Source organism: Parus major, chromosome 1 (genome assembly GCF_001522545.3).
Source record: "Parus major isolate Abel chromosome 1, Parus_major1.1, whole genome shotgun sequence".
Taxonomy (NCBI): Eukaryota; Metazoa; Chordata; class Aves; order Passeriformes; family Paridae; genus Parus; species Parus major.
The window spans coordinates 2875100-2903011 of record NC_031768.1 but is presented as its reverse complement, the minus strand read 5'-3'; the positions used below and the strand labels follow the sequence as shown (position 1 = coordinate 2903011).

Sequence of the window (27912 nt, the reverse complement as noted above, 5' to 3'; positions counted from 1 at the left end):
TCTCATCTCTTCTCTTCGCAGGACCAAAAGGTCAAAGAAAAACATTTCTGATTTTTTTTTTCTTTCTTTTCAAAGCTTTTACTTTAAGAAGCTTTAAGATGCCTTTTTCCTCCAGGATAATCAGATGAGTGGAATGGCCCAGAGAACACGGTGACTGAACTTTGGGATTGGTGTACAAAGGGATCAGGTCATGTTTCTGGAGAAGAACCAGCTCACTTGCTCTTGGTCAAGCTGTTTTCTAGTCAATACACAGCTGTGACAATTATTTTAGGAATGATCTGAGTCCTTATCTGGATTAAGAGAAAAAAAATTGGGTTGCTTGTTTGATTATCAAAACTTGGGTATTAGGGCTTGGCAGATGAAGAGTTAACACATCTGTGCACCTTCACCCCAGCATCCCAAAGCATCTTTGAGTTGTAGGACACAAACTTCAGATGGATGAAATGACTGCAAAAATTCTTGGAGCACATTATGTTTCATCACACACGCAATTTATATGTGTGATGAAACAAGAAATCAGGAAAAGCGATGGAAAAACTTGAAATTAACAATCCATAATTTAAACACATCCTCTATATGGGGTTGCAAACCTGTCTTAACACACAGCATAAAACAACCTGGAAATTCTTTCCACAAATGCCAGGCAGACCCTGCCTACAGTGGTTTGAGAGAACTTCTTCACTCTGTGGTGGATGCACTTTGTGGTGGATGCACTTTGTGTTTAATTAAACTTATATTAATATAAGTTTCTATTTTCAAACAAGTACCTGGATACTGCCCAGAGAAGCTGTGGCTGCCCCTGGATCCCTGGAAGAGCCCAAGGCCAGGTTGGATGGGGTTTGAAGGAACCTGGTCCAGTGAAAGATGATCACTTCCAATTCAAACCATTCCATGATTCTATCATTCTGTGTATGTTTTCCCCTACAGGAGAGCTAAAAATTTATATAAATGAGCGGTTGTAAACTTCTCATGCCCTTCCTCACCATCACCTTCCTGCTCCACTCACAGACATCCCACAGGCCCCTGCAGTGTGTGCTCCTTTCTTCCTGACATCCACCCCTGGTGCCACCTTTGTGCTCAGCTTGCTGTGTGCCTCTTCAGGCTGCAAATTGGATTTATTTGCTTTATAGAATGTTGTGTGACAGACTGCAGCACTGCATTCCACCAGGCCACACGGTGCTGGGAAGCTCAGCACAGCACTGGTAGAAAAAAATATTAGTGCAATGATGCCAAAAGTCACAGAATCACAGAAGGCTTGGAGTTGAAAAGGACCTTAAAGATCATCTGGTTCCAGCCCCCCCATCCTCCCATCACTGCCAGCCTTGGTGGCTCTCAGGCCAGACCCATTTAAAACAGCTTTTCCTTGCCAAAGCTTTAGAGGAACAGAAAGAATCTCTAGAACTCAGAGAGCTGCCAAAGCGGTGTGGGGCAGAAATAATTTCAAATTCCCATTTAAAAAGCCTCTGTAACAGAGATGCTACGTGGACACCTCTGCTACCCTGGTTTGCCACCTGTCCTCTGGCCACTGCAGCGTTCCCAGGGCTCTGGGCCAGAGACAAATGTCTCCTCCAAGCACTCGGCTCTTTCAGCCTCTCCAGGGTACTTCACCCTCTCCCCGTGCCACAAAGAGATCAGGAGCTGCTCAAATTAAATTCATTTATTAATGGAATGGTTTTAGTAGACCAAAAATTGATTTGGATGAAAGGAATGCTTGTCCTTTATGGCTGCCAGAAAAAGTAAATATTGTCTACAGACATTACACAGCTTTCTTTTAACCAAAATTGAATACGGTCCGGAGCAAAGCAAGCAATCTGTAGAATTGTATTGTTATGCTGCTGTTACAAACTATTTACATTGGATAAAAAACAAACAGGTGTCTCAAAGCCAGCTATAACCTTTGTTGATTACTGTTGGGATCCTGTGTGTGTCTTGCCCTCATCTCCCCGTTTTGCTATCAGATATAAATCAGGCATTAGCAAGGTTAAAAAAAAGTGAGTGATCCTAAAACAATCACAAAACAAGCTCCGAGCAGCAGAGACAGAGTTCTCTTCCCCACCACCCAGCACTGCTTTGCCACCCTCCTTTGAGATTTAAGGAGTTTAACCCCTCCCTGAAGCCCTTCCCACATCCAACCATCTGTCTCTTCAATCAACTTACTTTCAGCGCCAGGAATCCCCAGGCAGGTGATCCCTGGTACGAGAATACACATTTTAAAGATACCCATTTCAAAGGAGCACGTTTTCCTCTAGCAGTGCTGTGTGCTGTCCCTGCATGTTCACAGTAAAACCACGTCAAATAAATACTCGAGGGAATCAGCACAGTGCATCCAGTTTCACTTTCCAAAAGGAAAGTGGCATGTCTGCTTTCAGTGGTGGCATAAGGCAGAGGTCTAACATAATCCCAATTTCGCCAAGTCATGGTCGGGAACGAAGAAATCCTGCCTAATTACAAAATAATTGATTAACAACTCAGCCAAAGGGGTAAATTTACTGTACACCAAAGCTATTTGCTGAAACAGGACTGAAAAGGAAATAATCCTGAAAAGGACTTCGCTTCTGGTTTCACAGCAGACATACAGCACAGAAAGTGTGGGGTTTTTTTCAGTTTGCAGAAAAAGGATTATTCAGAATAGTTTGTCCATCCAATCAAACATTACTTTGCTGTAACAACATTGTTCTCAGTTCCCTCTCTCTTTGGTCCTCCTGCCTATATTTCTCCTCCAGCTTTTGCTTTTCAGAGTCCATACTGTAAAATGTAGAATCTGTGCTTCTCCTGATCTTCTCAAACTGACTGAAATCCGCCACGTACTTTCCATTTGGAGAGAGGGAAACCACAGGCACAAACTCGTAGCCCCAGTGGATCTCCTCAGGGATGTAGGAAGTCCTGCTCTGGCAGACAGCACTGGTGGACTCCACCGTGGCATTCAGGAGCACCACGAGCTCAAAGTCCTTCTCCTTGAGGTTTTGAGGTGTGAGGTCTCTCAGAGGGCTGCTTTCATCCAAAATGTGGTAGAAGGTCAAAGGCAAAATGAGGAAGGGACTCTCCGAAGAGGAGTCAACGTTGAATTTGACACTGGCTTGGTTCAGCAGAATCCTCTCCCCTTCTTTGGTTTCGTAGGTCTGAAGAAGCTTCCCAGAGAGCTGACACTGTATCAGGAGGCTCTTCCTCATGTTTGCCACTCTGATCACCAGGCAAAGCTCCCCGTTGTGTTTGGTGATGACAGCACAGTGGCTGAATTTAATGGTCTCTGCCCTTTTTTTGGGCCTGGCGATCTTGGCCAGGAAGGTACCTGTGATGAAGATCTCGATCAGGGTGGTGATGACCAGCTGGGCCACAAGCAGGAAAATGGCGTGGGGACACTCCTCGGTGATGAAACGAAATCCGTAGCCAATGGTTGTCTGGGACTCCAGGGAGAAAAGGAATGCCCCAGTCAGGGAATCCACGTTCTTCACGCACGGCTCCCGCTTTGGGGAGAACTTGTTCATCTCCAAGTCCCCGTGAAGGAAAGCGATGGCGTAGTAGATCACCCCAAAGAGGAACCAGGTCATGACAAAAGTAGCAGCAAACAGGGTGAGTTTGTACCTCCACTTCATGTCTATGACTGTGGTCCACAGGTCCTGCAGGTAGAGCAGGTAAATGCCATCGACTTTGTCAATCCTGACGTTGCTGTGGCCGCTCTTGGACATCACGCGGGGTTTGTGTGCCTTGAGCACGGCGCTGTCGATGCCGCCGCCGACCAGGGGCACGCGGGACATGTTGATCTTTGTGGGCTCCATCCTCACTGCTTCAGTCCTGAGGAGAGAGGAGAAAAGAAAGCTGTTACTTAATGAAGCCAGAGCCGACTTTGAGGAGTGTTTGAAAATGTTGATGGAGAGAAACACAAACATAATCTAAACACAGCAGCAGTGAATAAAAACAGCTGGAATATAAAGTTACCACCGTACAGTATCTGACATTACAAATAATTTTATATTCTTTTATTTTTTTTCCAGGGATAAAAAAAAAAAAATCATTCTTTGATTCTGGTGCCTGCCAAGTATGGAGAAGTAGGTTTCTTTTACGATAGCCTGCAAAAGAAATTTGTCAAAGCTGAAATTTTATATCAGTACTTTATTTCTGTAAAAGGCATTAAATCTTTCTTTTTTTTCCTTACGTTTCTCTAGAGAAGAGGCTCTTTTTGATTAGTGAGCAGGTTTTCTTTAATGCCCTGAAGAGAGACATCTGATCAGAATTAAAGTCGCTGGGCTCAGAACGCAGATCCAGCTCACCACCTCTGTCCCTTCCTGCGACGGAGGCAGAATGAGCCAGACCAGCTTTCACTGGGAACAATTAACTTCCACAAGTCATTTACTCAGTCGGATCTGGCTCTTTGTGACGGACCTACAACTAACCTAGAGGGAAACAAAGCAGACCTGAGCACATCAAAGGCGAGGTCTGCAATATTTACACCTGGGTGCGACACTCTGAAGCTGTCTGCACTGGACAGCACACCCACATTTTAAGCTGTCTCAGGGGGGGGAGAAAAAAAAAAAAAATTAAAAAAAAGGAAGTAATTGCCAAAGTCAGCATTCTAAACGTGGGCCCTGACCTGCACGACCCCAGCAATCATTGGAGCACCCGACTCCTGGATTGGTTTAGTGGGTATCAGTCCGGATGGAGACGGAGAGTGCGAGCACCCAGGGCTGGGCAGAGCCCCCAGGGTGAGGCACAGCCCTGCCTGTGCCAGCTGGACAAGGCACAGAACCGGACCCAGCTCGCAGGACCAGACAGCGATTACGTAGAGCAAGGACAGTGCATGTTATAGTCGTTCCCAACAACAAAACTTCCTGCTGACAAAAGCAACAAAGAAAAAAAACATCCCATGCATCCTTTGTGCTTTGGCAGGTCTCACAAAAAGGCATTGTTTTGTCCCATTGTTTTCCTCAAAAAGAGCCTCCAAGTCAGTGATTAGTTTTCGCCAACCTCTGGAAAAAAAAAAGAAAATAAAAGAAAAAAAAATAATGTCTTCCTTATAGCTACTTAAAAGAATTTTGCAGGAAGTACAAGATATATTTGTGGGACACAAATGTGCCAGCCCAGGACATCAGCATAATTACTCACTGAAGTACCTTTCCTGTTATGTCAATTAAGGAGAATTTCAGTTTGTGACTGTACTCATCACACTGTTGCAGGTTTTCTGGGAAAGGGTAATTAAACTTAGCCCCCATAACTGTAGCTCATTCCAGTTTTGGTTTAATCACCAGCATTTCTCTTCCACAGCTATGAACCATTGCCACAGATACATATTTGTAAAAGAAAAGAGCGCATCCATGATCCCAGTAGGAGATTCCTTATGTGACAGTCAAATCAACACACAGAGCGCAGCATGTCCGGATAATAAACAGGAAAAAACCTTCAAGTGATCTGAAAAAGAACAACGGGAGGAAATGTGGGGGCTGGGAGGGATAGGGCTGGGAAGGACTGTACATGCAACTGCTCCTCAGGCCCAGCACTGCTGTCAGGGTAAATATGTGCAGCCTCGAATGGGAAACCTTTCAGGCAAGTGCAGGTTCCTCAGGGAAGAGGCTCCCCACACCAAGCCTCTCCCTGGATAGGACATGGATTTAAAACATACCCAGAAGTCTGTTCTGAAATCAGCACAACTCTCCCTCTCAAGCAGACTTTCCCCTTAGCCAGCACTTCCACAGCACCAGAGCAATCGCTGGGATCTCTGCTCCAGTGTTGGAGGCACGTCCCCATCCCAGCCCCTTGCTCAGCCTACCTGGACCCCTGCTCCTGGGAGCAATTCCCAGGGCTGACAGCTCCTCCTCGCCTGGAGGTCACAGGGATGGGGACAGTCAAGGCTCCACCACCCCTCCTTGGAGCTCCAGCGGTGGGTTTGGGCTGGAGGGGCAGGGACAGGGCTCCTGGGGTGTCTGGAGGTCAGAGTTACCTGTCCAAGGTCAGGGATGGCCCAGGGACACTCAGCTCTGCACACTCACCATGGCTCTGCCATGCCCAGGAGACCCTGGATCCTGCACCAGGGCTTGGCATGTGTGTGTGGGATGCAGTGGGAATAACAACAGTTAGAGTATCTTGGAATGGTTTGGGTTGGAATGGAACTTAAAGATCATCCAGAGCCACCCCTGCCATGTCAGGGCCACCTCCCACTGTCCCAGGAGCTCCCAATGTCCAGCCTGGCCTTGGGCACTGCCAGGGATCCAGGGACAGCCCCAGCTGCTCTGGCAATTCCATCCCAGCCCCTGCCCACCCTGCCAGGGAAGGAAAAGATTCAAGGGCCTGGGAAGAGCCCTTGCCCTCTCTCTGCTCTGCCCTGGAACAGGTTGTTCCCTGTCCAAGAACCCCAAATGAAAAGAATCCAGACCTGCTGAAGGGCAGCACCGCAGATACGACACCAAAATGCCATGGCAGAAGAGCCCCCCCCAAAAGATGGGAGGCAGCAAGGAATTTTCAAGGCACACAAGGAATTTCCCTGAGCTGTACCAACAGAGAAAGGGACAGCTGTAAAATTTGCCATTTCAGGTTTTCAGCTGAGAAATGAAGCTGTGCTGCAGCCCTGGACAAGTCTGGCACACTCCAGACTCCAGCTCACAGCCAAGGCTGTTTCTCACTGTCCATCTACCCCGTCCCCATGTGTAATGTTTATCCCCACATGTAGCAGAGCAGGAAATTTTGGAGTCTGACATAGGTGAAAGAGGCTTTTTCAGAAAAAAAAAAAGAAAAATTTCCCCCATCATCTTTCGTGTCCTCCCTTGATTTGTGACAAAGTTACTCAGCTTTACAGCCACTTCCTGAAATGGATCCCAGCCAATTTCTGCTGCTTTTTTTGGTGTCAGGTTTTTTTTTGGTGTTGATTTGCTTCCTAATTTCTTTTTTTTTTTTTTTTTCCTCTCACATCACTCTTTCCTGTGTGATCCCAAATTTCTCTAGTGCTGTTTTCCTCCCCAGGGAAACTCCTCTTGGTTTCCCTTCCCTGCAGAAATACTTCCCTTTTCTGTCACACTGACATGGGAAGAGAGGATCTGTCACGCTGCCTCTGCTTCCCTCCCTTATCCCTGGCAGCAGCCAGCAGCAATCACTTGGGGGAAGAAACTCTGAGGAAACCATCAGTAGAAAAAAATAAAAAAGGAGATTCAGATGAGGATTGTCTCCTGCCCCCATTTCTCCACTGCTTCCTGAGTGAAGTGACCACTATAATATCCCCAAATAAATTATTTATGGGGGTCTGTATGTGTAAAAAACACATTATAGCACCTGCATTGCTATTTCCCATCTCATAGAGGCACCTCACACCCTCTGCCCTGACAATCAACCCCACACCTCAGCCAAAATACTTTGGTTTTTTTGGTTTATGCTCACTCTAAATCACAAAGCACATCTACCACAGTAAGTTAATATGAGCGAACAAGCTTAAATAATAACGTACATGTTTAAATTAAAAGAACTTCTGTCTGTTCCCTAACTGATTTTACACTGATAAATTACTTTTTATTGCTGTAAATCCAAGTGGAGCTGCAAATAAAACTGAGCTGAAGTAGAGCTAAGGAAACATACTTCAAGAGGGAAGAAAATGAAATTGTTTCAGGCTTGTTTAGCATTCTAATGCCCTTTGAATTACCTCCTTTCCTCACCAGCCCTTTAGGAGCAGCCAAAGGAGACTCCCCCTCAGAGCATATGGAAGTTGAAAGTCAATAAAACGCAGAGCTACATACCAAACCACCAAGCATGAATACCTTGACATGAAGGTAATTCCAGCAGCCAGGGGTCTAACCAGCACATTGCCACTGCTTCCAGGGAGCACATTATCAGGGAGCCGGGGCCAGCCTGCATACACGCAAAAATGTTCCTCTTGCATGGAGCCAGCTTTGCTTGTGCAAGACCTCTCTTGGCAGACACAAGTGATTAAAAGCGTACAGGAGCATGACTTGTTCGAAGGGCCTCAGCTGTTTTCCTTTTTTATTTTTTTTCCCCAATCAGATATGGCTTTGCCACTGGAGCAAATCCTCACGCATGCTTCGCTGCCACTCCGAGACGGGGGCAGAACTTGAGCTGTTTTTTCAACCAGCAAAAAAAAAAAAAAAAAACCCCAAAAAAACAAAAACCATTAGCAGGCTTGGCACTGAAGAAATGAAAAGCCCGGGGTGAGGAAAGAAAACATTGAGGAGGGATGCATAATCTTCAGATCTTTCCTAGGTCTGATGTGGTTCAGTAGGTTACAAAAGTGCCTCCTGAATTCTCAGTGCTCTGCGTAGCATGAACATCCTCCTCCCTCTGGGCTGTGCACCAGGTTATGCTGTACAACTGTCAACCAGCAAAACCCTGCTCGGTGGCTGAGTTATGGAATTCAAGAGGAGCAGGAGAGGAGGGAGGGAGGGAAGGAGAGGCTGAAAAAGGGTGCTTTGCCTCTGGTGCAGCCACACAGCTGGACACTGCTGCCCTGGGCTCCAAAAAGAGCCCTTCAGTGCACCAGGGTGACTCACAGGCTTGAAAGGCTAAATTTACACGTTTTTGGGTTTTATCACAAAAAGACTGAGGCAAGAGAGCTGTAAATACACCCTCAAGTCAAAATCAGCTCCCAAAGCTGTGCCTTCAGCTTGGAGCCACCCATCAGCACAGGTTAGCCCTGGGAATGGTCACTCTTCTCAATTTGGGCTCCAGGAGCAGGTGAAAGCAGGGACACGTCCTGGGCCAGCACAGGGAGGGTTGAGGGGTGCAGTGGTCACCCCAGAGATGGGTTTTATATCACTCACAGCAGGGCCAGGGCATCAACCATTCACAGAGCAGTGAAAACCCAAATCCATCTGTCTCTCCTAGGCTGCTGCCTGCTGGGCATGGAAGATGAATTAAAGCTGGAGAAATCTCCTGAGTGTTGTTTCTGAGGGAGATTTGTCCAGGAATGTTGTTGTTCCCCAGGACAGGGTGCAAGGCTCTGCAGTAATTACGGATTTACACAGAGGAGCCTTTGGAAATACACTGAGGTGAAAAAATAGGAGAACAAGCAAGAAGGCAGGATGGAGGCAAAAGATGACTCAAAGCTTACTGGAATTAATGGAGAAGCTCCCAGTGATTCCCAAGTCTCTGGATCAGGCCTCGAAGGGGAGAAAAAGCACATCCTGCAAGGGTGTGAGCAGTTCACACACTGCAAGTGAGCATCCACCCTCCCAAAATCCTGCCCTCCAGCCTCTGCCCTGGGCTGTGGGGATGAGCAGGGGCCTTGACCATGCACATCCTTCAAGCACACACAAGTGTTCTTCCAGGGAGAAATTAATAAACTCCTCACAAGACTCTCCTTTTTGTGCTCAGAAATATGGTTCATGCACAACTGGGGGAAAAAAAACAAACAACCAAAGAAAGATTCCCCAGAAACCTGTCTTGGGTTTTTTTTTATTTTTTTATGAATGGCTTTTCTTCAGCAGGGCAGTACAAAATACTTTAGAATGCCTCCCTGGCTGGCACATTGCTGCTCCAAAGTATTTTTAAACACTGGGAGAGCAGTTAAACATTTAGAACCTGCCTGTGCTGTGATGCTCTTCCCACCCACAAACCCTTTCCTCATTCTTGCTGTGCAAACCATCCCTGGCTCTTTCTACACAGACAAGTCTGAACAGACTCCTGGGACCTTGCCCTCTCTGTTTCTGGGAAGTTGGGTGCCAGAGCTGCTCTGCAAGGCTGAAAGGGACATTTATTGTTGCATTTTGCTTATCAAACTCATACCCTGCACTTCCAGTTACATCTTGGGCTGCTGTGGGAACATTAAACATCTCAGCACAGAGAAGGAACCATGCTGGGACAGAACAGAGTGATGTCCTATCCCAGCTGAGCTGAGCAGCCAATATAAAGCCAGGACTAAACTTTCAGAAAGCTCAGTGCCAACTGTTGTCCTGTTTTGCAGCCACTGCCACTATTTCTCCACTCTCCTCTTCCAGGATGACCTTGGGGACTTCCAGCATCTAAATCCTATCATTTTAACTCCCTGAAGGATGCCCTTTACCACAAGGGCATCCATCACTCATTATCCTGCTTCCACTCATTTTGTTTTCTATCCCATTCCTCTCCTCACTCTTTGTGAATCAAAAGATCCAAACCAAGAGTGCTTTACCCCACCCCCAGAGGAGTGTGCAGTTGACTGCATAATGCTTTATCTTCAGCAAAAACCTCCCTGTAGGTTCACACCACCCATCCCTGACCTCTCCATCACATCAGAGAATCACAGAAGGGTTTGGGTTGGAAGGGACCTTAAAGGTCATCTCATTCCAAGCCCCTGCCACAGGCAGCAACAACTCTGCTTCAGTGGTTTCAGACTTTGCAAAGCTTCATTTAGTGCAAGGTCTCCCCTCCCCATCTTCCCAGCTCCTCATCAGTCAGAAATGTGGGAATGAAGCCTCAGACTCAAGGAGAAGTCTCACCTTCACCTCCAAGGACCAGATTTGGGACCACAAGTGGCAGCAGCCACAGGGTTTGAGGAGCCTTGCAGGAGGGAGGTGGAGAAGGAGAGCAGGGGAGATGTTGGGAGAAGACTGAAGACAAGCCAAGGAATGCCTCATTTTTTGGCTCTTCCTGCTCAGACACAATATCAATTAATCCACGTGGTGTTTTGTGGCATGCCTGAACGCAGAGCTCCTGGGCATCCAGCAGGGTGAGGGTCAGGGATGAAGACACCTGTACACATTCCAGCACGAAACAGGAGCTGGGCAGGGATTTTCTGCAAAATAGTTTTTCACTTAGTCAACTCAGGCCTACCTAAGTCCTTCCTAAGTACTTAATTCCTTTTTTGGGAACGGGCCCTTGGTGAGCCAGCTGCTCTGGCTACTGGGAAAGAGTTTTTACACAGCTCCTGCTGCCTTCCCCATCCCAGAGTGGGGACAGGCCACCTCTCTGGAGCACAGCTCCCAGGGAAAAGCACCCAGAGGGGCTGGTGCTGCCTTTCTTTGGTCTGGTTCCAGGTGGGTGAACTGTTTGCCCCAAAGGTACATTTTCTCGTGATTTCTGCCTCTTTGGATACTGCCTGGTATAAATTACCTGGCTGAAATCTGCCTGCACCAGCTCACATGCCAAGAGTTTCATGGTTTTGTGCCCAAAATAAGGGATGTCTGTGTTTCAATTTTCAGGTTGCAGGGTGGCAGCTTCATTAGCCAACGAGATAGAGGCCATTTACTGCTGAGGTTATGTTGGAAGAGTTCAAGGGGAAGGGAATCCCCTCCCAGGTCAGCAGGAGAACAAAGGGATTGGACTGGACTGCTGTAAGGGAAACCCTACAGGAGCCTTCCAGTTCCTAAAGGGGGCTGGAGAGGGACTTTTCATGGGGACAGGGTGTGACAGGATCAGAGGGAATGGCCTTAAGCTGAAGGAGGGAAGATTTAGATGTGAGGAAAGAATTTCCTGGCAGAGTGGGCAGGGGCTGGGATGGAATTGCCAGAGCAGCTGGGGCTGCCCCTGGATCCCTGGCAGTGCCCAAGGCCAGGCTGGACATTGGGAGCTCCTGGGACAGTGGGAGGTGTCCCTGCCATGGCTGGGCTGGCACTGGATGAGCTTTAAGGTCCCTTCCAACCCAAACCATTCCATGATTCCATGATAAACTTGCTGGGACTGTCACTCCCTGCTCACCATAGGTTGGCTGTGTCCTTCTTTCCCTTCTTTCCCAGCAGATAAGGGATAGCACCTTGTTTTTAACCTTCCTTGTACTCACATCACTTCATCACTTTGAAGAATAATAATAACAATAATAATAATAATAATAATAATAACAAAGTCAAATTCAGAGCAACTGATTTGCCAGCCTGCAGCTGGTTTGAAATTTGCTGCATCTGTTTCAAAGCTGAAGAGGGGTTAGTGGAACAGAAGACTGCTCTGCTTTCTTTTCTTGTTTGTTTGCCTTTTTCCTCCAAAGTCATTTCTTGGCCTAATAAAAATCTGGTTTTGTTTAAAAACAAGCAAGCAAACAAACCCAAAACCAGACACTTCCCCTGAATTTTTAATTTCAATTGTCAGCAGGTGGTTGAAAACGAAGAGGAGCGTGCCAAGTCGTGGCAGGGAGAAAAGCGAGCGCTTTGCTGGTCGTTCAAAAATTGGGATGAAACAGCTGCAGATTTGCCTTCCCCAGGGCTGCTGCTCCTCCCTGACTCTCAGCTGGGACAGGAAAGACATTTATCAGGCAGCACTGGGGCATTTCAGACCAGTTAGAGCAGATAATTTACAGTGCTTTGTGCTCCTCTTTATATTTTTTTTTTCATGACAGATCCCCTGGTGCCCCAAACCCAACATCAGACACCAGGTTCCAGCAGCACAAGAGCATCATCTCCTACCTGTATCCCAACCCTACAAGGAAAGGAGCACATCCTGGGGCTCAGCAGCTCCCTGTTTTAATTACACTGTGTGGTGCCAGCTGGTTGCAGTGTCCCAGTCAAGTTGGGGTTTGTTTTTAATTAGTCACTGCACAGCAGGGCTCTCTCAGAGCTGGAGGTGTGGCCATGGGGGTGAGGCTCCCTGCAGGGTGCTGGGGCAGAGTTTTTTTGCTCTGCTTTCTCCCCCTAAAGCACATTTCCAGTAAATCACAGCTCTCTTTTAGCCCATGCCACGAGCTCATTAAGAATTGCTTTAATAGCCAATGAACACCCCACAAATATTATGTTCACATTCTCTGCAGAGATAAAGCTGCTCATCATTTTCCATCTCTGTGTACCCACCAAATCTCAGCACCGAAATGTCAGGCTATGAGAAGAGTTTTCCACCAAAAAAAAAAAAAAAAAAATTAAAATTCCTGTCCCTTTAAAACATCTAAAAACCTCAATAGTATTCAAAGTAATGGTAGGGTGCAAAAGGCCATGAAGCTGGTAAGGGAAAAGAAAAATATAATTTTATTTAAAGGTCTATATATTGGTAACCTTTTTTTCATCTATTCCTAATCTGGACAAAATCAAATCTAACTGTGGAAGCAGCACACCTTGACCCAGCAGGAAGGTGGATGCTGTTACTGGAGTAAAGTTTTTCCTATAAAAGAATTCCTGGATCCTTTTTACCTGTTTGCTGTGGCTGATTTGTGCTGCTTCATGAAGGCAGAGCAATGATAAATACAGAGAAACTCACTAAATAATCCAAATTTTTGTCATCTCTGCATGGCCAGGACACACCAGTGAATTTGGAGTGGTGTTTGCCATCCTCCAGAGCACATTTCCAAGAAAGAAGGATGGGTTTGTCAGGGTTTCATCTTAAAACTTGTTGCAAGCTGATTTTTGCAGGAAGTTATTTGGTTATGAAGAATTGCCCTGCCTGTGTGAACAAGTTCACACTGTGGAAGATGTTTTTAAAAAGAGACTCTTCTCTCATGCTGACAAAATGCAGCCTGTGAGACAAAGTACTCACTTCTCTCACCCAAATATAAATTATTTTTACATTGGATGTCTTTCTCTTCTAAGCAAAGCACAGATGATGCTAATAATATCATATAACTGACTTCTTTTTTGTTAATTACTTTACAGTGAATTAAAGCAATGGTGCACAATATTCTCTATGAGAAAAAACATCTTCAAAAATGTTCATTCCTACCCTATTTTGTCTGCACTACAAAAATTTCAAATTGCATAAAGCACCCATTTCCCTTGATTGTCCAGGTCTGATAAATGGAGATCAAACTCTGCTTCATCTCAAACAAATGTTTGGAAGCTACTTCACCTAAACAAAACTTAAAAATTTAAATGCTGGAAAGAAAATTTAATAATGTCCAACAGATTAAGAATGTGATATTTCATGGGCAAACATTTATGTGCATTTACATAGAAGTCAGAGGTTTATTCCTACTCTTTAAAATATCATTCCATGGTGTTGTGAGCTCAGCTGGTGTCAAAAATACCAAGGTTGGGGGTTCAATCCCTGGATGAGTCATTCCCTTAAAAATTGGGTTTGATGATCCTTGCTGGACCCTTCCAACACAGAAAATTCTGTGATTCCCAGTTCTGTAAAGCACAATTGCCAGTCTAAAACATTGATGGGGGAGATTTTGCTCTATCTCAAGTCAGTTGTGGATGCACCTTCTTTCACACACATCCCCCTTTGGGCTGTTATTACCCTTAATAAAGTCTCTAGATCTTGAAATAAAATCATTTCCTCAAATGTCCAGCCTTGGACACATCCACAAGGACCAGGAACCACCACCTGCTGTGCAGAGCAAAGTCCTTTGCTAAAACAACTCCCAAAAGTGTGCTGGGGTCACCCTGGGGCTCACACACCCTGTCCCCATCCCCAGTCCTGTCCCAACCCTGCTGCCCCTCACCAACTCCCAGAGGGGACAGAAGTGCTCATGGGGGTCTTTAAACCACCAAAATTCTGATGTACAAACCAGGGCCTCACCCCTGCCTCCCTCAGATGGTCAGGCAAGAATTAAAGATACCAATAACACTTCCCCATTGGTGTAGGGCTGCTTCTCCACAGCACTACACAAAAGTGGTTTTTTTTCAGGGCAGCTTTCTTTTTTTTCCTTCCTTTTTTTTTTTTTTTTTTGGTTTGTTTTTGGTTTGGTTTGGTTTTTTAGTTGTTCCTGACCAATCCATGGATGTGGTTAATTTAAGGTTTAAAAGGCTTTTGCTCACACACACACCACACACACCCATATATGTTTTCCACTGAAGTCTGTGCTTTTTCCTAGACCCACCCAAATTCCAGCACATAGCTCACTCCTGTGCCAAGCTTCCCTACTCTCCTTGCAATGAGTGGAAAAATGCCCTTTTTTCCATTCCTGAACATTTTAGGGGGAGAACTGTGAAGAGGAGAAGGAAGAATTTAGTTATACCTGTGTTTTCAGAGCAGAAATAGGAAAGAACCTCAGTGTCCTCCATGGAAATGCTTTGTTTCTAAGGTTTATGAGGTTCTGAGTTTGCTTGGGACTCAGCTGGGATTGTGGAGTGCCAAGGAGATTTAAAAATTAATAAATGTGAAGCAAAAGCAGCTGCTGGTTGGTGAAACTCCATTCTGTCCATATGAAGTACTTAACACTCCTGAATGCTCTGGTGTTTTAGTGGGGGCTGAGAGAAAATCAGAGATTAATGGTGAGAAACAATGGGGACTTTCAAGTGGAAATGGCTTCAGCCATGTCATTCTCTGCCCCCTTTAATGGGGAATTTTGGGCTACCAGCAAATTCAAGGAATCCCAGAATGATTTGGGTGGGAAGGGACCTGAAAGATCATCCAGTTCCAACCCTCTGCCATGGGCAGGGACATCTTCCACTATCCCAGGTTGCTCCAGACCCTGACCAACCTGGATTTGAAACTTGGGGAAAGGTGGTGGACCAAGATCTGTAACAACACTCAATCTCCATCCAAAGCCTTTTCCATTTCTCTGGCCTCCGTGGGGATTCTCTAATGTCTGGTTAAGGCTGGTCCCCCTTGATTTGCTCTTCTCAGGGAAGGCATTAATAAATCCTCTCTGACTTAACAGAGCTCCCTGTTTTCATGGAGCTTGTTGGAACATAATTTCTGAAGCCTCTGTTCACCTGCCAAGCCAAGCTGAAATTAGCCCATGGATTTAAAGACGTGGGCTGCTTTGTATCCCTTCACTCTTAGGTGATGGAAATTAAAACAGGCCAGGTTAATTATTTATCCTTTCAATCAGCAACATGCTAATATTTTACAGGAACTTATTGTCACTTGTGTATCTGCAAAAAATTGGAATAAAAATAGATTTTTTTTTTAAGAAGAAACTGTTTCCTGAGTCTCTTGACTGGGAGCTTACACAGCCCTGCTCTGTTGTGTCTTCCAGATAAACTCCTAAGAAATCAGAGGGAAAAGAATCTTTGTTTTCCTCATTGCTTTCCCAAATTGCTTGATCCCTGCCAGTTTCCATGACACAGACCCCTCAGTCTGCTGCAGAGACTGTGGCTTCGGAAAGGGAGGAAATAGCATGAGAGTACTGGTGCACATCAATGTTTTTGGATTTTCTCGCCAAACCAGAAATATCAAAACAAAATTAAAAAAAAGTTTCAACTTTTCTGGAAAATTAAAAAAAAAACAAAAAACCAAAACAACAAAAAAACAACAAAACAAAAAAAAAAGGTCATTCTGGCTGTTTGTTCAAAGCAAAACTAAACTTTTCTTTTTGAGGTTTGCACAGAAATATGTGTGTGTGTGTGCGTCTCATTTAAATTAGGTGAGGAACAAAACATTCATTGGAGTGACAGATTGTGACATCTCGCCTCCACAAAGTCAAAATACAATTTTTTTTTTGCTTTTCAGAATTGTTTTTTTTTTTTTCCATCTAAACCTGCCTTTTCAGCCCATCAGGCTTCTGTTTGAAAAGTCTCAGCCAACTGTAAGGACCACGTGGGTTGGCTCGGGGACAAGTGACACTTGGAGTGACACAGCCTGTCCTGGTCCTTGGGATCTGGGAACACAACTCCAATTCCCTCCTCATTTTTCCTTTCCTCACAGTTTCTTAGGAGCCTCCATAAAAGCAGTGATAATGTGCCCAAACAAGACAAAAACCTCACGCTGCTTTTCAAAGCCCCTGCGTTTCCTTACCCTCAAAGGAGCCTGTTTTGCTGGTTTATTTACACATCCCTTATCTTTATGGCTGCTCCTTTATGATCCCATGTCATCTCCAAAGCTCCTGCAATCTTTTCCAGTTGGGAGCCCGGGAAGGTCCAGCTTTGATCACTGGAGTCATCAGGCTGAATAGAACATTGTTCCTGCTCCGCCGAGAATTTTTTCCGACTGCGCTCAGGACACCGCAAACTTATTTTTAAAACCCTACAACGCTCAGCAGCTCCTCTACCTTGTTTTTCTGTGAGTTTTACAGATGCCGTGGCTTTCAGGAGGCACTTTGATGTTTTCCAAGCTGCCTGATTTATGAGAACAAAAAATACCACCCTTCCCCAATTATTTTCTGTCGCCTTGTAATGAGGCTCGACGCATCAATGGAAATTCAGTCTAGGCACAAAGAATAACTGGGGAATGAGGAAATCAACTGCATCTCCCACAAGAGATCATTCTTCCAGTGGAAAAATCAACCTTTTTGTTCTCCAACCCTCTGTATTTTTCCGGTAATACTTAATAAAGCCTCCATTTTCACTGGAAAACACACTTGATGGGAAATGTGTAACTGGTAGACCTTTCTGTGTTATTTTAGTGCTGTTTATATTCTATTTTAGTGCTGTTTGAACAGAATTCATATTTTGTAGGTAAGTGCTGAAGATAAGTGATGGCAAAAAGCTGAGCAGGGCTGTGAATATCCCAAATTGCAGCAGATTTCAGATGGATTTAGGATCATGGCATTGCTGAAAGTCCAGCTGTCACTCCACCAGCCAGGTGGCAGCTCAGTGGCAAAGCAGAAAACTCCTCCATTCACTGGTGTTAAACCCAGCCTTTCCCAAAGTAAAAGCTCTTTCTGAAAAGCTGTTCCCTTGCTCCACTTGCTGCACAGCTCAGACTTCTGGTCTGCAGGCAGCTTGATGCCACAGCATCTCCAAAATCCACCTTTTCTTCCAGCCCAGAGTTTCAGTTTGTTAATTATAACATTTTCCAAGGCTCCTCAGGCTCACAGTCCTTCTTGGCTGTCCCACTCAAAAATGCTAGGATAAAAAAAATTGTATCTCTTTTCTTCTCTTTTGACCATTTTAATTTCTCCTTCATTAATTCAAACATATTCACTTCTCTGTAGCCCTAGAGGTCACAGTCTAACCTTTCCACAGCTGCTGACCCCCATAGCTCTGCTTTCTTCTGCTCTTTGTTGGCATCTCATTCCTCTTTGTCCTCAAATCAATCCCTGGGGACTTCTTGCTCCTTTCCTGGTTTAGACTTCTCCCATTCCACAATAGCTTCCCATGTGTCATAAATAAAATTCCCCTCTTCCCCATATCCTGAAAATCCACCTGTTTTGAGAGGCAACTTCCACAAACTTCTCCCCATCATTGTGTTCACCTACAAAGCTCCTCCTGTGTGTCCCTCACTGTCAGATCCAAAATAATTTACAGCAGATCCAAAGTTTTCCTTTTGTTCATCTGACTGCAGTGTGTGTTGAGGACTTGCTGTGCTGTGAGAAATAATTTGTTCTGACTGTAGGCTATGTTCAGCACCAGCATGGATAGAAGGTGATTTATTTCCTTGGAAGCACGCATTTTTCCAGGATGGAAACCTGGGATACCTTGAGGGATGGATGTGCCCATGTCCCTGCAGTGCCTGACGACCTGAGATCAGATCTTGAACTTTTAGACAGCTGGAATTGTATTTTCCTTGCACCTCTATAGCAAGGCCAGAGCTTTTGAAAGCTGCCAAGTTTATTTATTCCATGAAAATCAACTGTTCCAGTGTGTGTGAAGTGTCTCCTCCTGGAAGGATGAGAATTACACACATTGATTACCTGGTACAGGTGTGCATTTAAAGCTGGAATATCCTAAATAAATACAGGTCAGTCTGAGTTGTGCTGCTGAAGGCTTTCAGGTGAAATCCCAATGAAATGCTGTGCTGTCTGGGATCCCAGGTGAGATTACACACCATGATGTGCCCTTTCCATCACACACACCGTTTAATTGTGGTAAAAAATGCAAATTATGCACTGAAGATTATGAACAAGTTTCTTATATAAAAACAACCCATCTAGGAATCTAAAATAAGGTGAAGGATATGTCTGCTCTATTTTAAAGGTTCTTGCCTGTGACATTCCCTGTCACAAGTCACATATCAATATGGAAACTGTCACAAAACCCTCACTAAAATAAAATATGGATTCATCAAGCCTGAAGGTTTAGAGGGCTCCCTCATCCATGATCAAAGAATCACAGAATCATCAAGGTGGGACAAGAGCTTCAAGCTCATCCAGTCCCACCTCACCCCAGCAGCATCACCCCAAGCCCTGTCCCCAAGGGCCACATCCAGACTCCTCTGGGACAATTCCAGTGACTCCAAACCTCCCTGGGCAGCTCATCCCAAGGCCTGACCGCTCTTCCAGGGAAATTTTCTTTCCAAATCTCCAACCTGAGCCTCCTCTGGTGCCATTTGAGGCCATTTCCTCTCCTCCTTTCCCTTGGGACACAGCAGCAGAGCCCGACCCCCCCGGCTGTCCCCTCCTGCCAGGGACTTGTGCAGAGCCACAAGGGCCCCCTGAGCCTCCTTTGCTCCAGGCTGAGCCCCTTTCCCAGCTCCCTCAGCCCCTCCTGGGGCTCCAGCCCCTTCCCAGCTCCGTTCCCTGCCCTGGACACGCTCCAGCCCCTCCAGGGCTCTCCTGCACCAGCCACAACTGGAGCCAGCCCTGGAGGGGCCTCTCAGAGCCAGCACAGAGGGACAATCCCTGCCCTGCTCCTGCTGGACACACAATTCCTCACCCAGCCCAGGGGCCAGGGGCCTCTTGCCCACCTGGGCACCCCTGGGCTCGTGTCCAGCCCCTGGCACCGGCACCCCCAATATTTGTATCTGTGTAATTCCAAAACATGAACAACCTGCATCCTACACCTCTGTCACTGCTGCTTCTTTCAAAGGTTCCCCTTCTCATGGTGTGATTTCAAATCCTTCTCTCCTTTTCACCATGGTTCACCTACCATTAATTTATCAAGATGGGAGTGATCAGTTGATGAAGAGTAAAAAGCTAAACCAGAATTATTTGGTGGCATGTACTTCCTCAAGCTGAGCAAAGCTGAAGATCAAGAGCAGCTCCTGTTAATAGCACTTGGAGTTTTAAAAACTCAGCAAATTCTTGTCCACTGTTTCATCCTGAGGATCTGGTTGTTCTTCCAGCTTTTTGAAGATTTCACCCTAAATATTTCAGCTTATGTAGGAAAGTGCTTAAATCAAAGTTTCTTGTGAGAACAGAGAGGTTATTATTGATTTCTAACACATTTTCAGTCTTTGTGTGATGTGGTGGTGAACAAATTTCTTGTATTTCTCTGTATTTCTTAATGATTGTAAAGCAATCACAGACAAAAGATTTTCCTTGATGATATAATCATTATTTATAAGATCTAAACCATTTAAAGGCATGATATCCTCCCAAACATTTTCACTGTTTATCAACCAAAAATACACCTTCATAGGCAGAACTCCACACTGAGGTACAGTAGGAGGATAAATCACTGGGCTAGCCCCACTGAAATGTGTCTTTTTGCATTTCTGCACAAAAAAGATGAAGAAATTTTCTTAAAATAAGATTTTATGTTCCCAGTCTGAGACCTTCAAGAAGGGCAGAGATTTATTACCAATAAGGATCACTTTGGGTCATGATCAAGTCACAAGTTTGGATATTTTATTCTGATAAGAAAATAAATCAATGCTAAATTTTGTACATTTTTGTTCAAAAAATACAGTTAAATTTTATCCATTTTTAATTCAAAACGATATATTTAAGGTTCAGTGCCTTCATTTTATTTTTAATGGTTTGGAGTTTCTTTGGATAGCTTTTTAGGATTTTTTAGACTGCAAGAACAGAGCAGGAAAGTACTTCAAGAACCCCAACAGACTCCCCTACAACAATTACTTTCTTATTTATTTTATTATTTATCTTATTATTTTAACTAATTAATTATGTGAATTAATTAATTTCTGCCTATTCTTAGGGAAAAAAGAGTTTTAATCTAAAAATAATAAGCTGTGAACAGCCCAGATATCAACTACCAAGTGCCATTAATTGTGCCAGTCAACCAAACTCAATGTGGGGCTAAAATAAAATGTTACCTTGAAAGGTTTTCTGGTTTTTCATCCTATTTTTGTGAGAAAGTTTTGCCATTTGCATAAGGAAATGGATCAGGATTGCAGTTCCAACACCTCCTCCCAGATGCTGATACACTTTTGGTGTTCTCTGAGGCTGGAGGGGTTCAGGAAAGAACAGCTGGCATAGAAGATTCCAGGTTGGGCAGTTTGGAGTTGATCATTGCTGAGCAGAAAACAAGGGGAAGCTTTGGGAAAATTTCACAGACAAGGTCAGGAAACCACTAAAACATTCATCTGGTTGTCATTTTCCTTGGGAAATTAAAAATTAAATTAAAATCATTTAGCCAGGAAAATTTATTCACTGATCAAAATGTAAACCTCTATTTTATCCTATTTATTCTGGTTATTTTATTTGTATCTATTTTATTATATGTTTTTGTCAAGCTGTGTAATTCTACAGAGAAGTGGAAATTTTGATCATGATATATTTTACCCTTTTCATCAGTTTGTTCTAAGAATACATCTTTTAAAGTCATCTAAGTAGGTGCATTTTTATATATATTCCTTCCCTACAGATTATGGTAATATATTGAAGAGATAACCATTTTTATCATCCATTCTCAGTGCAAAAGTGCTAATTTTAGATAAAGTTCATGATGTGAAACCAGATTGAACCAACAGTGAAACCCCTCAGTTAAAACAATGGAGTTTAAATTAATCCAAATCAGGTTATACTATTGTCCCAGTCAAAATTTATTTTACTTTATGATTTTTGAGTCAGGACAAAGAGAAGGTGCCTCTCTGAACACAGACAAATCCAGCTGAGGAACTCCATGAGAAAAATCAACCAGAAAGGAACCAAAATGATTTCAAACGGGACCAACCCTTGTCCCAGCACTTCACTTTCACCAGAGGCAGCAGAAGGTTTGCAGAAGGCTCTGCTGGAAGATGAAATTTGCTGAACACCTTTCTCCCCAGTGGGTGTAAAGAACCACCAAGATGTCATCCCAAAAATGCCTCTTGATGTCCAAGCAGTATTTATCCAGTGAAGGGTGACAATGACCTAAAGCTTCACTCCTGTCACATCTTGTTCCCTTTCTGCCTGACCATCACCTCTGCCTTGCTGTGAACCTCAGGGTGTGCTGGCCACACAATTTCCTGCTCTGGTCCTACAGGACAATTCCCTGCTCTGAGGAGGAGGAGGCAGAGATGCTCTGCTTTGTGATGGATCCATGTGCATTTCACACCACTCAGCACAGAGCGAGCAGGAGTTCCATTTCCACAGCAAGGTCCTTGGGAGCTGCTTTTCCCCTGCTGACTCCAGGAACATGCACAGCATTTTCCCCAAATTCTCTGACATATTAACACCAAACTCTTTACCCTATTACCACCAAATTCTTTGTCATTTTAACACCAAGTTCTTTACCATACTAACACCAAGCCCTTTACCATATAAATATCAGGTTCTTTACCATACTAACACCAAGCCCTTTACCATATAAATATCAAGTTCTTTACCCTGTTACCACCAAGCTCTTTACCATATTAACACCAAGCCCTTTGCCATATTAACACCAAGCCTTTTACCATATAAACATCAAGTTTTTACCCTATTACCACCAAGTTCTTTGCCATATTAACACCAAGACTTTTACCATATAAACATGAAGTTCTTTACCATATTAACACCAAGTCCTTTGCCATATTAACACCAAGCCTTTTAAACATCAAGTTCTTTACCCTATTAACACCAATTTCTTTGCCACATTAACACCAAGCCTTTTACCATATAAGCATCAAGTTCTTTACCATATAAACATCAAGTTCTTTACCATATAAACATCAAGTTCTTTACCATATAAACATCAAGTTCTTTACCATATTAACACCAAGCCTTTTACCACATAAATATCAAGTTCTTTACCCTATTACCACCAAGTTCTTTGCCATATTAACACCAAGCCTTTTACCATATAAAAATCAAGTTCTTTACCATATAAACATCAAGATTTTTACCATATTAACACCAAGCCCTTTACCATATAAACATCAAGTTTTTACCCTATTACCACCAAGTTCTTTGCCATATAAACACCAAGCCCTTTACCATATTAACACCAAGCCTTTTACCATATAAACATCAAGTTCTTTACCATATAAACACCAAGCCCTTTACCATATAAACACCAATTTCTTTACCATATTAACACCAAGCTCTTTGCCATATTAACACCAAACCCTTTACCCTATTACCACCAAGCTCTTTACCATATCAACCCAAAAAGTTCTTTGTCATATTAACAAACACATCCTGACACACTGAATGCTGAAATGATGCTCAAGCCTGCAATAAGTCACTCAAGCCATTCATGACTTCTCTCATCCCAAGGGGTTAAGGACAGCTCAGCTTTCAGATGTTTAGCATTTGGTAAATTCCTTCCTAGTAAATTGACAACACTGATTTTTAATTGTTTCATACAATAATCAAGATTTTTTTTAAAATTTTCATACACATATAAGGTGCCTCTAAAGGTAAAGACTTTTCCCTCCATCAAGCAAATAAACCAAAAAGGCATCACATCACCCCAAAACCTGCCTTGTTTTATCTTGAAGGAAAGTGAATCAAAATTTATTTCAAAATGCTTTGAGGTTCAGCATGTAAAACAATAAAAATTTCTGTTTTTCTTGGTGCTTCCCAGCCTTGGTCTCCACCTGTTCCCAAAGCCTGTGTCTGTGGACTGTGTGTCTGAGGAAACAGGAAAGGAGGCAGAAATAATATTCCAGACTGTTTTAATGAAATCTGGACAAATCAATAAAAAATTCAGCTGCAATCAGGGCTGTGGGCTAATGGCTTGTTTGCCTCATTGCCTGAGGATCCAGGATCAAAAAGAACTATTTGTTTCCATTTGAAATTCTATAAAAAGTAACAGACTGAATTATTGTATGTGCGTTGGAAGACTGAAGCCCAAGTCATCTGCTGCTGTTTTTGTCTCTAGGCCATGCCTCATTTACTGGGATGGAATTCCTGGGGAAGTTTTTGGTCTGGTCTACAGTTCTGCTTTATAAAAGTGATGCCAGTTTGTACTGTAGAACCAGCACCGTGTTACACTCCAGGTTTGCTTCCTCCCTCCTGTTAGCTGGTTATTAGGGAGTGCAGAGAGCATTGTGACATTTTACAACCAGGGAAATAAAGAAGACATTTCTTTAGCAGCAAATCTTCTCCCTTCCCCTCAATTAAAAAAAAAAAATTACAAGAAAACACAAACTTGGTAGGTAAACACACAGGCACTGTGATCAGAAAGACCCTGGAAATGCCTCTAAATACAATATGGGAGGGAACAAGGTTTAATTAAAAGTGCTGTGGATACTCCTGGTTCACAAAGGAAAGCCTGCTTTGTTCCTCTTCACAACCAGCACCTCATGGAGAAAAAGAGATTTTATCTGTAACTCTCACTGCAGCAGGATCCCAGTGTGAAAATAAAAAGGGAGGCAGTGGAAAAGTAGAGGGGAATTTGCACCACGGGCTTCGATTGTGATTATGAGGAAAAGTCAGACCTGTTGTAAACAAGTTGTGTGAAGACACAGGCAAAAGTTGGAAGACAATGCCTGAAGTTCTCCAACTCAGACATGTTTACATTCCTTACACCTTCCACAGAAAAATGACATTCTCTTTTCTTATACACAAAGGTAACAGGGACAGCATAAAGTTCCAGGCAGGTTTTCCCACCATGCCAATGAAAACTGATTTCTGCACTGAAAAAGAAAGAGCAAAAAGAAAGTTCCGATTCTAATGCTCTAAACTGCACTCTGGATTTCCACAGGAAAAAATCCCTGCCAGGCAAACAGTGACAAAGACAGGTTCAGCATCTGTCCCCCTCCCCAACATATAAAAATCTCAGCCCCATGCATTACAAACCCCATATTCAATGCTTTACATCAGTGGAAAGACCAAACTGTGACAGCTTTTGCTTAACTGCTGAACTGCCTCTATGTCAAAATCCAGAAAAAGGCATCATTTTATAAACATTTTTTCTTTTACACACAGTTTCTAAATCCTTAAACTACCAAAATATAGAAAAAAAATAGGAAAAGCACCTACTCCTTAGCTTCCAGTTCCACAGAGCTCCCAAAGCACTGCTAAGCATGTATGGATTTTTGACAAATACCTCTTACCTGTAAAAGAGCAATGTTCAGATTCCTTACTAGATGTTATCGTCATGACAAGTCAAACAATCTTTTTTATAGAAGGTTGGGCAGCTTTTCAATAAAGCATGTGTGCATTTTAAAAAAAAACAACAAAAAACAGAAAAAAATCCAACACAAAACAAACCCCTCAGAGAGTTTCCCTTCCCTCGCTGTCAGTCAAAAACAAGTTGAAATAAGCCTGAGTTGGAATTACCTGAATAAAGAAACTGGAGAGAGGGAGGGAGGAGAGGGAGGGAGGGAGAAAGAGAGGGGAAAAAAAAAAGGAAAAAAAAAGAGAAAGAGTCCGAGAGGAGACTCAGTGATGTCAGCAGTGTGTGTTAAGGAAATCTACAGCTGAGCCCAGCAAACTTTATAACTGCACAGCTCTCAACACCCAGTTACGTGGTAAGCAAATACCTGCTTCAGAGGAAACTGATTTACTTCTAAAGAAGCCAGTTAATCTTTGAAGAAACTTCAGCCAGGCTGATCAAAGTCCCTGAAAGGCCTTATTTCCTAAATAAATAAGGTTATGAGTGGTTGTATAACGCTAAGAAAAGAGGAAGGATAAAAACTCAACGTTATCGATTACCCCTTTCCTGCTGGCAAAAGGGAGATTGAACCTCATCTGAAATAAATTCAGGTTATGGCTGTCACACACTGAGCTGCAGCAGCTGAAATCCCTGACCACCAAATTTTCCAACGTGTTTATCCACAAAACCCCTTTCCTTTGATGGCTTTTCTGGCTTTGCCTTTCTACTTTTGTTTCCCAGCTGCAGAGAGCAGAGGCAGGGATGATTTGAGCAGGATGAAGTCAGGTACCTTGCAGACAGGGTTTAAAGCCTGTGCACTGCCATTGGTACCACGCTGGAATTTTATGGGATTCCCTGAGAATGCAAACAGCAGCAGGGAAAGGGGAATTGCTGCAGGATCATGTGATGCCCTTGGATATCATTATACTGGAATTCCTGGGAATTCCAAATCCCAGCAAGCTCCAGGACAGCACAGCCCAGCATCACCTGCAGGCACATCCCACAGTGCCTGGATAACTTCCTTCCCTTTCCCTTGGGAGAAGGAGCACATCAAACACTGGGATGAATCCTTCACCAACCAAACTCTTCCCACCCCAAAACCCCAGGGAACACACCACCCAGAGCCAAATCCCTGCTAAACGGGGATCTAAATGCCATTAGCAGATATTAATAATGCCATGATATGTGACCAGAGGAAAGCAGGAGCTGGAATTCTGCTGTCAAGTGCAGCATTCAGGCAGTGCCAGTAGGCAGCAGCTGTTTTGCATTTAAAAGGGCAGCACTTAGAGGTGATTTTTTTTTTTTTCCACTTTGCCAGAGACTAAAGAATTTCACACGACTTGGATTGTTCCCCGAATCCATGAACCTGTTGCGCTGGTGTCTCTTTCTCTATATTTACTATGATGAAGATGGCAACAGCTATAAATATATTTATATTTATATATAAAAATGCTTGTGAAGGTCTTTTTCTGCTGTCAGATGAGCAGTTCTGTTTGCAGAGCTTCATTGTGGGATGAAACACCTATACCAGGAATTCTCCTTCACTATCCCATTAAATTATGTTTAGCTGGGATTATACATTATTAAAAATTCCCAATTAAACCTTCCCCTTCTTCCTTCTGGGTAAAGTTCGACAAACTGCCCTAATCATAAATGAATAATGTGAATAAATAACCCAGAATAACCCACACATCTCCCAAATCAGGATTTGTGGCAACATGGTGACCATGAAATCCACTGCAGTCTGAGGGGCCTTTGGAAGATCATAATATGAGGATATGCTCTGAAAGATGCTCAACAGTTCAGTTTTTAATCTTTTTTACTAAAGCTCTGTGGATTCCTATTCCATTCTGGAAAACAAAGCAGCACAGCAGAGAGTAGAATCTGAGTTGCATGGGCATTTCCCAGCTTTGTGTACATGATTTAAAAATGTAAATACCTTTCTTTGCACAGTTTTCCACCTTAAACAAGCATCACTTCCTTGTGGGTCCCCACAAAGCGTGGGGCTGTTCCCACACTGCTGCTGAGGTGGGCCAGTAGGAGAAGTTAATTTGTCAGTTCATACCCTCCAAAATGCATAAATTCACATTTTTTTTTTCTTCAGATTTACCTCAGTACCAGGGCTTATAAATCTCTTTCCTTGCAGCAACAAGGTGAGTTCAGAAGCGTGGGCTAGAGATGTTGAAGTACTGATCCAAACTTCTCCATTCAATAAAGCTGAGCATGAAACCCCACAGTGATAAGAGGCTTGCTCAGGGCATTTTCAGATTTTATGTTGGCTCTGGATAAAGTTAAGTAAGGAAAAGAAACAATAAAACTGGATCCCTGGCAGAAAAGTTAGCCCTACTCATCAAATCTGATCCAAATGATCCAAAAATCATTTATTTTACTGAAAAAGTGTGTTGGGTTTCTCATGTGGAGATGACCCGGCTCAGAAGGATGTGTGCAGTGTGAAGGGGGAAAAGCCACAGCCACTGTTCAAGCCTCATCTCTTTCTCTGTTCCTGGGAATCCCCAAATTCTGACTTAAAAATCAGACCCAGGATATAAAGAAATTAGCATTGTTAGAAAAACCCGGAGAAATGATTCTTGCACAACACAAGTTCAGGATGTCCTGAGCAGGCAGAGGTGTCACCTGAGAACTGCTAAACACTTCTTTGTGCTTTTACACAACTAAATCCATGTGTAAAGCTGAGCCTTGTCTTGTTAAACACAGATATTTGTGCTTTATGAACTCTATGCTTACTTCAACTGTTTGAAGAGAGTCCTCTAGTTTTTGTATTTTTCCCATGCACTTTAGAGTATTCATCTATTTATCAAACCATTCACCTGATCCTTACTGGTGAAATTCTTGATAAAAACAGAATTAAAAGGGCTAAAATTCATTAAGAAGACAACCATGAAATAAAGGTAAAGCATTGGGCCTGAAGGTGCTACAGGAAATGCAATTAATGGAATTGTAGAATGGTTTGGGTTGGAAGGGACCTAAAAGATCATCCCATGGGCAGGGACACCTCCCACTGTCCCAGGAGCTGCCAATGTCCAGCCTGGCCTTGGGCACTGCCAGGGATCCAGGG

At 43.7% G+C, this 27912-nt stretch overlaps 1 protein-coding gene across 9 annotated transcripts; it reads right to left on the bottom strand.

Annotated features, from left to right (window-relative positions):
• Nucleotides 1–1642: 1642 nt before the first annotated feature.
• On the bottom strand, nt 1643–25191 carry KCNJ15 (potassium inwardly rectifying channel subfamily J member 15). Of its 9 annotated transcripts, XR_001524372.1 has the most exons (4): nt 25022–25035; nt 24722–24795; nt 17526–17529; nt 7166–7175 (listed from the first exon to the last, which is right to left on the bottom strand). XR_001524372.1 is itself a non-coding variant. In XM_015644714.1 (3 exons), the coding sequence occupies exons 2-3, from the start codon at nt 24765–24767 to the stop codon at nt 2646–2648; spliced, it is 1197 nt and encodes a 398-aa protein (XP_015500200.1). In that variant the 5' UTR covers nt 24768–24795; nt 25022–25191; the 3' UTR covers nt 1643–2645. The 9 variants fall into 9 exon arrangements, 8 of the variants coding, with proteins under 8 accessions (XP_015500200.1, XP_015500191.1, XP_015500220.1 ...); XM_015644714.1 differs by lacking the exons at nt 7166–7175; nt 17526–17529 and adding an exon at nt 1643–3792 and having other exon boundaries at nt 24718–24795; nt 25022–25191; XM_015644705.3 differs by lacking the exons at nt 7166–7175; nt 17526–17529 and adding an exon at nt 1643–3792 and having other exon boundaries at nt 24718–25191.
• Nucleotides 25192–27912: the final 2721 nt, after the last annotated feature.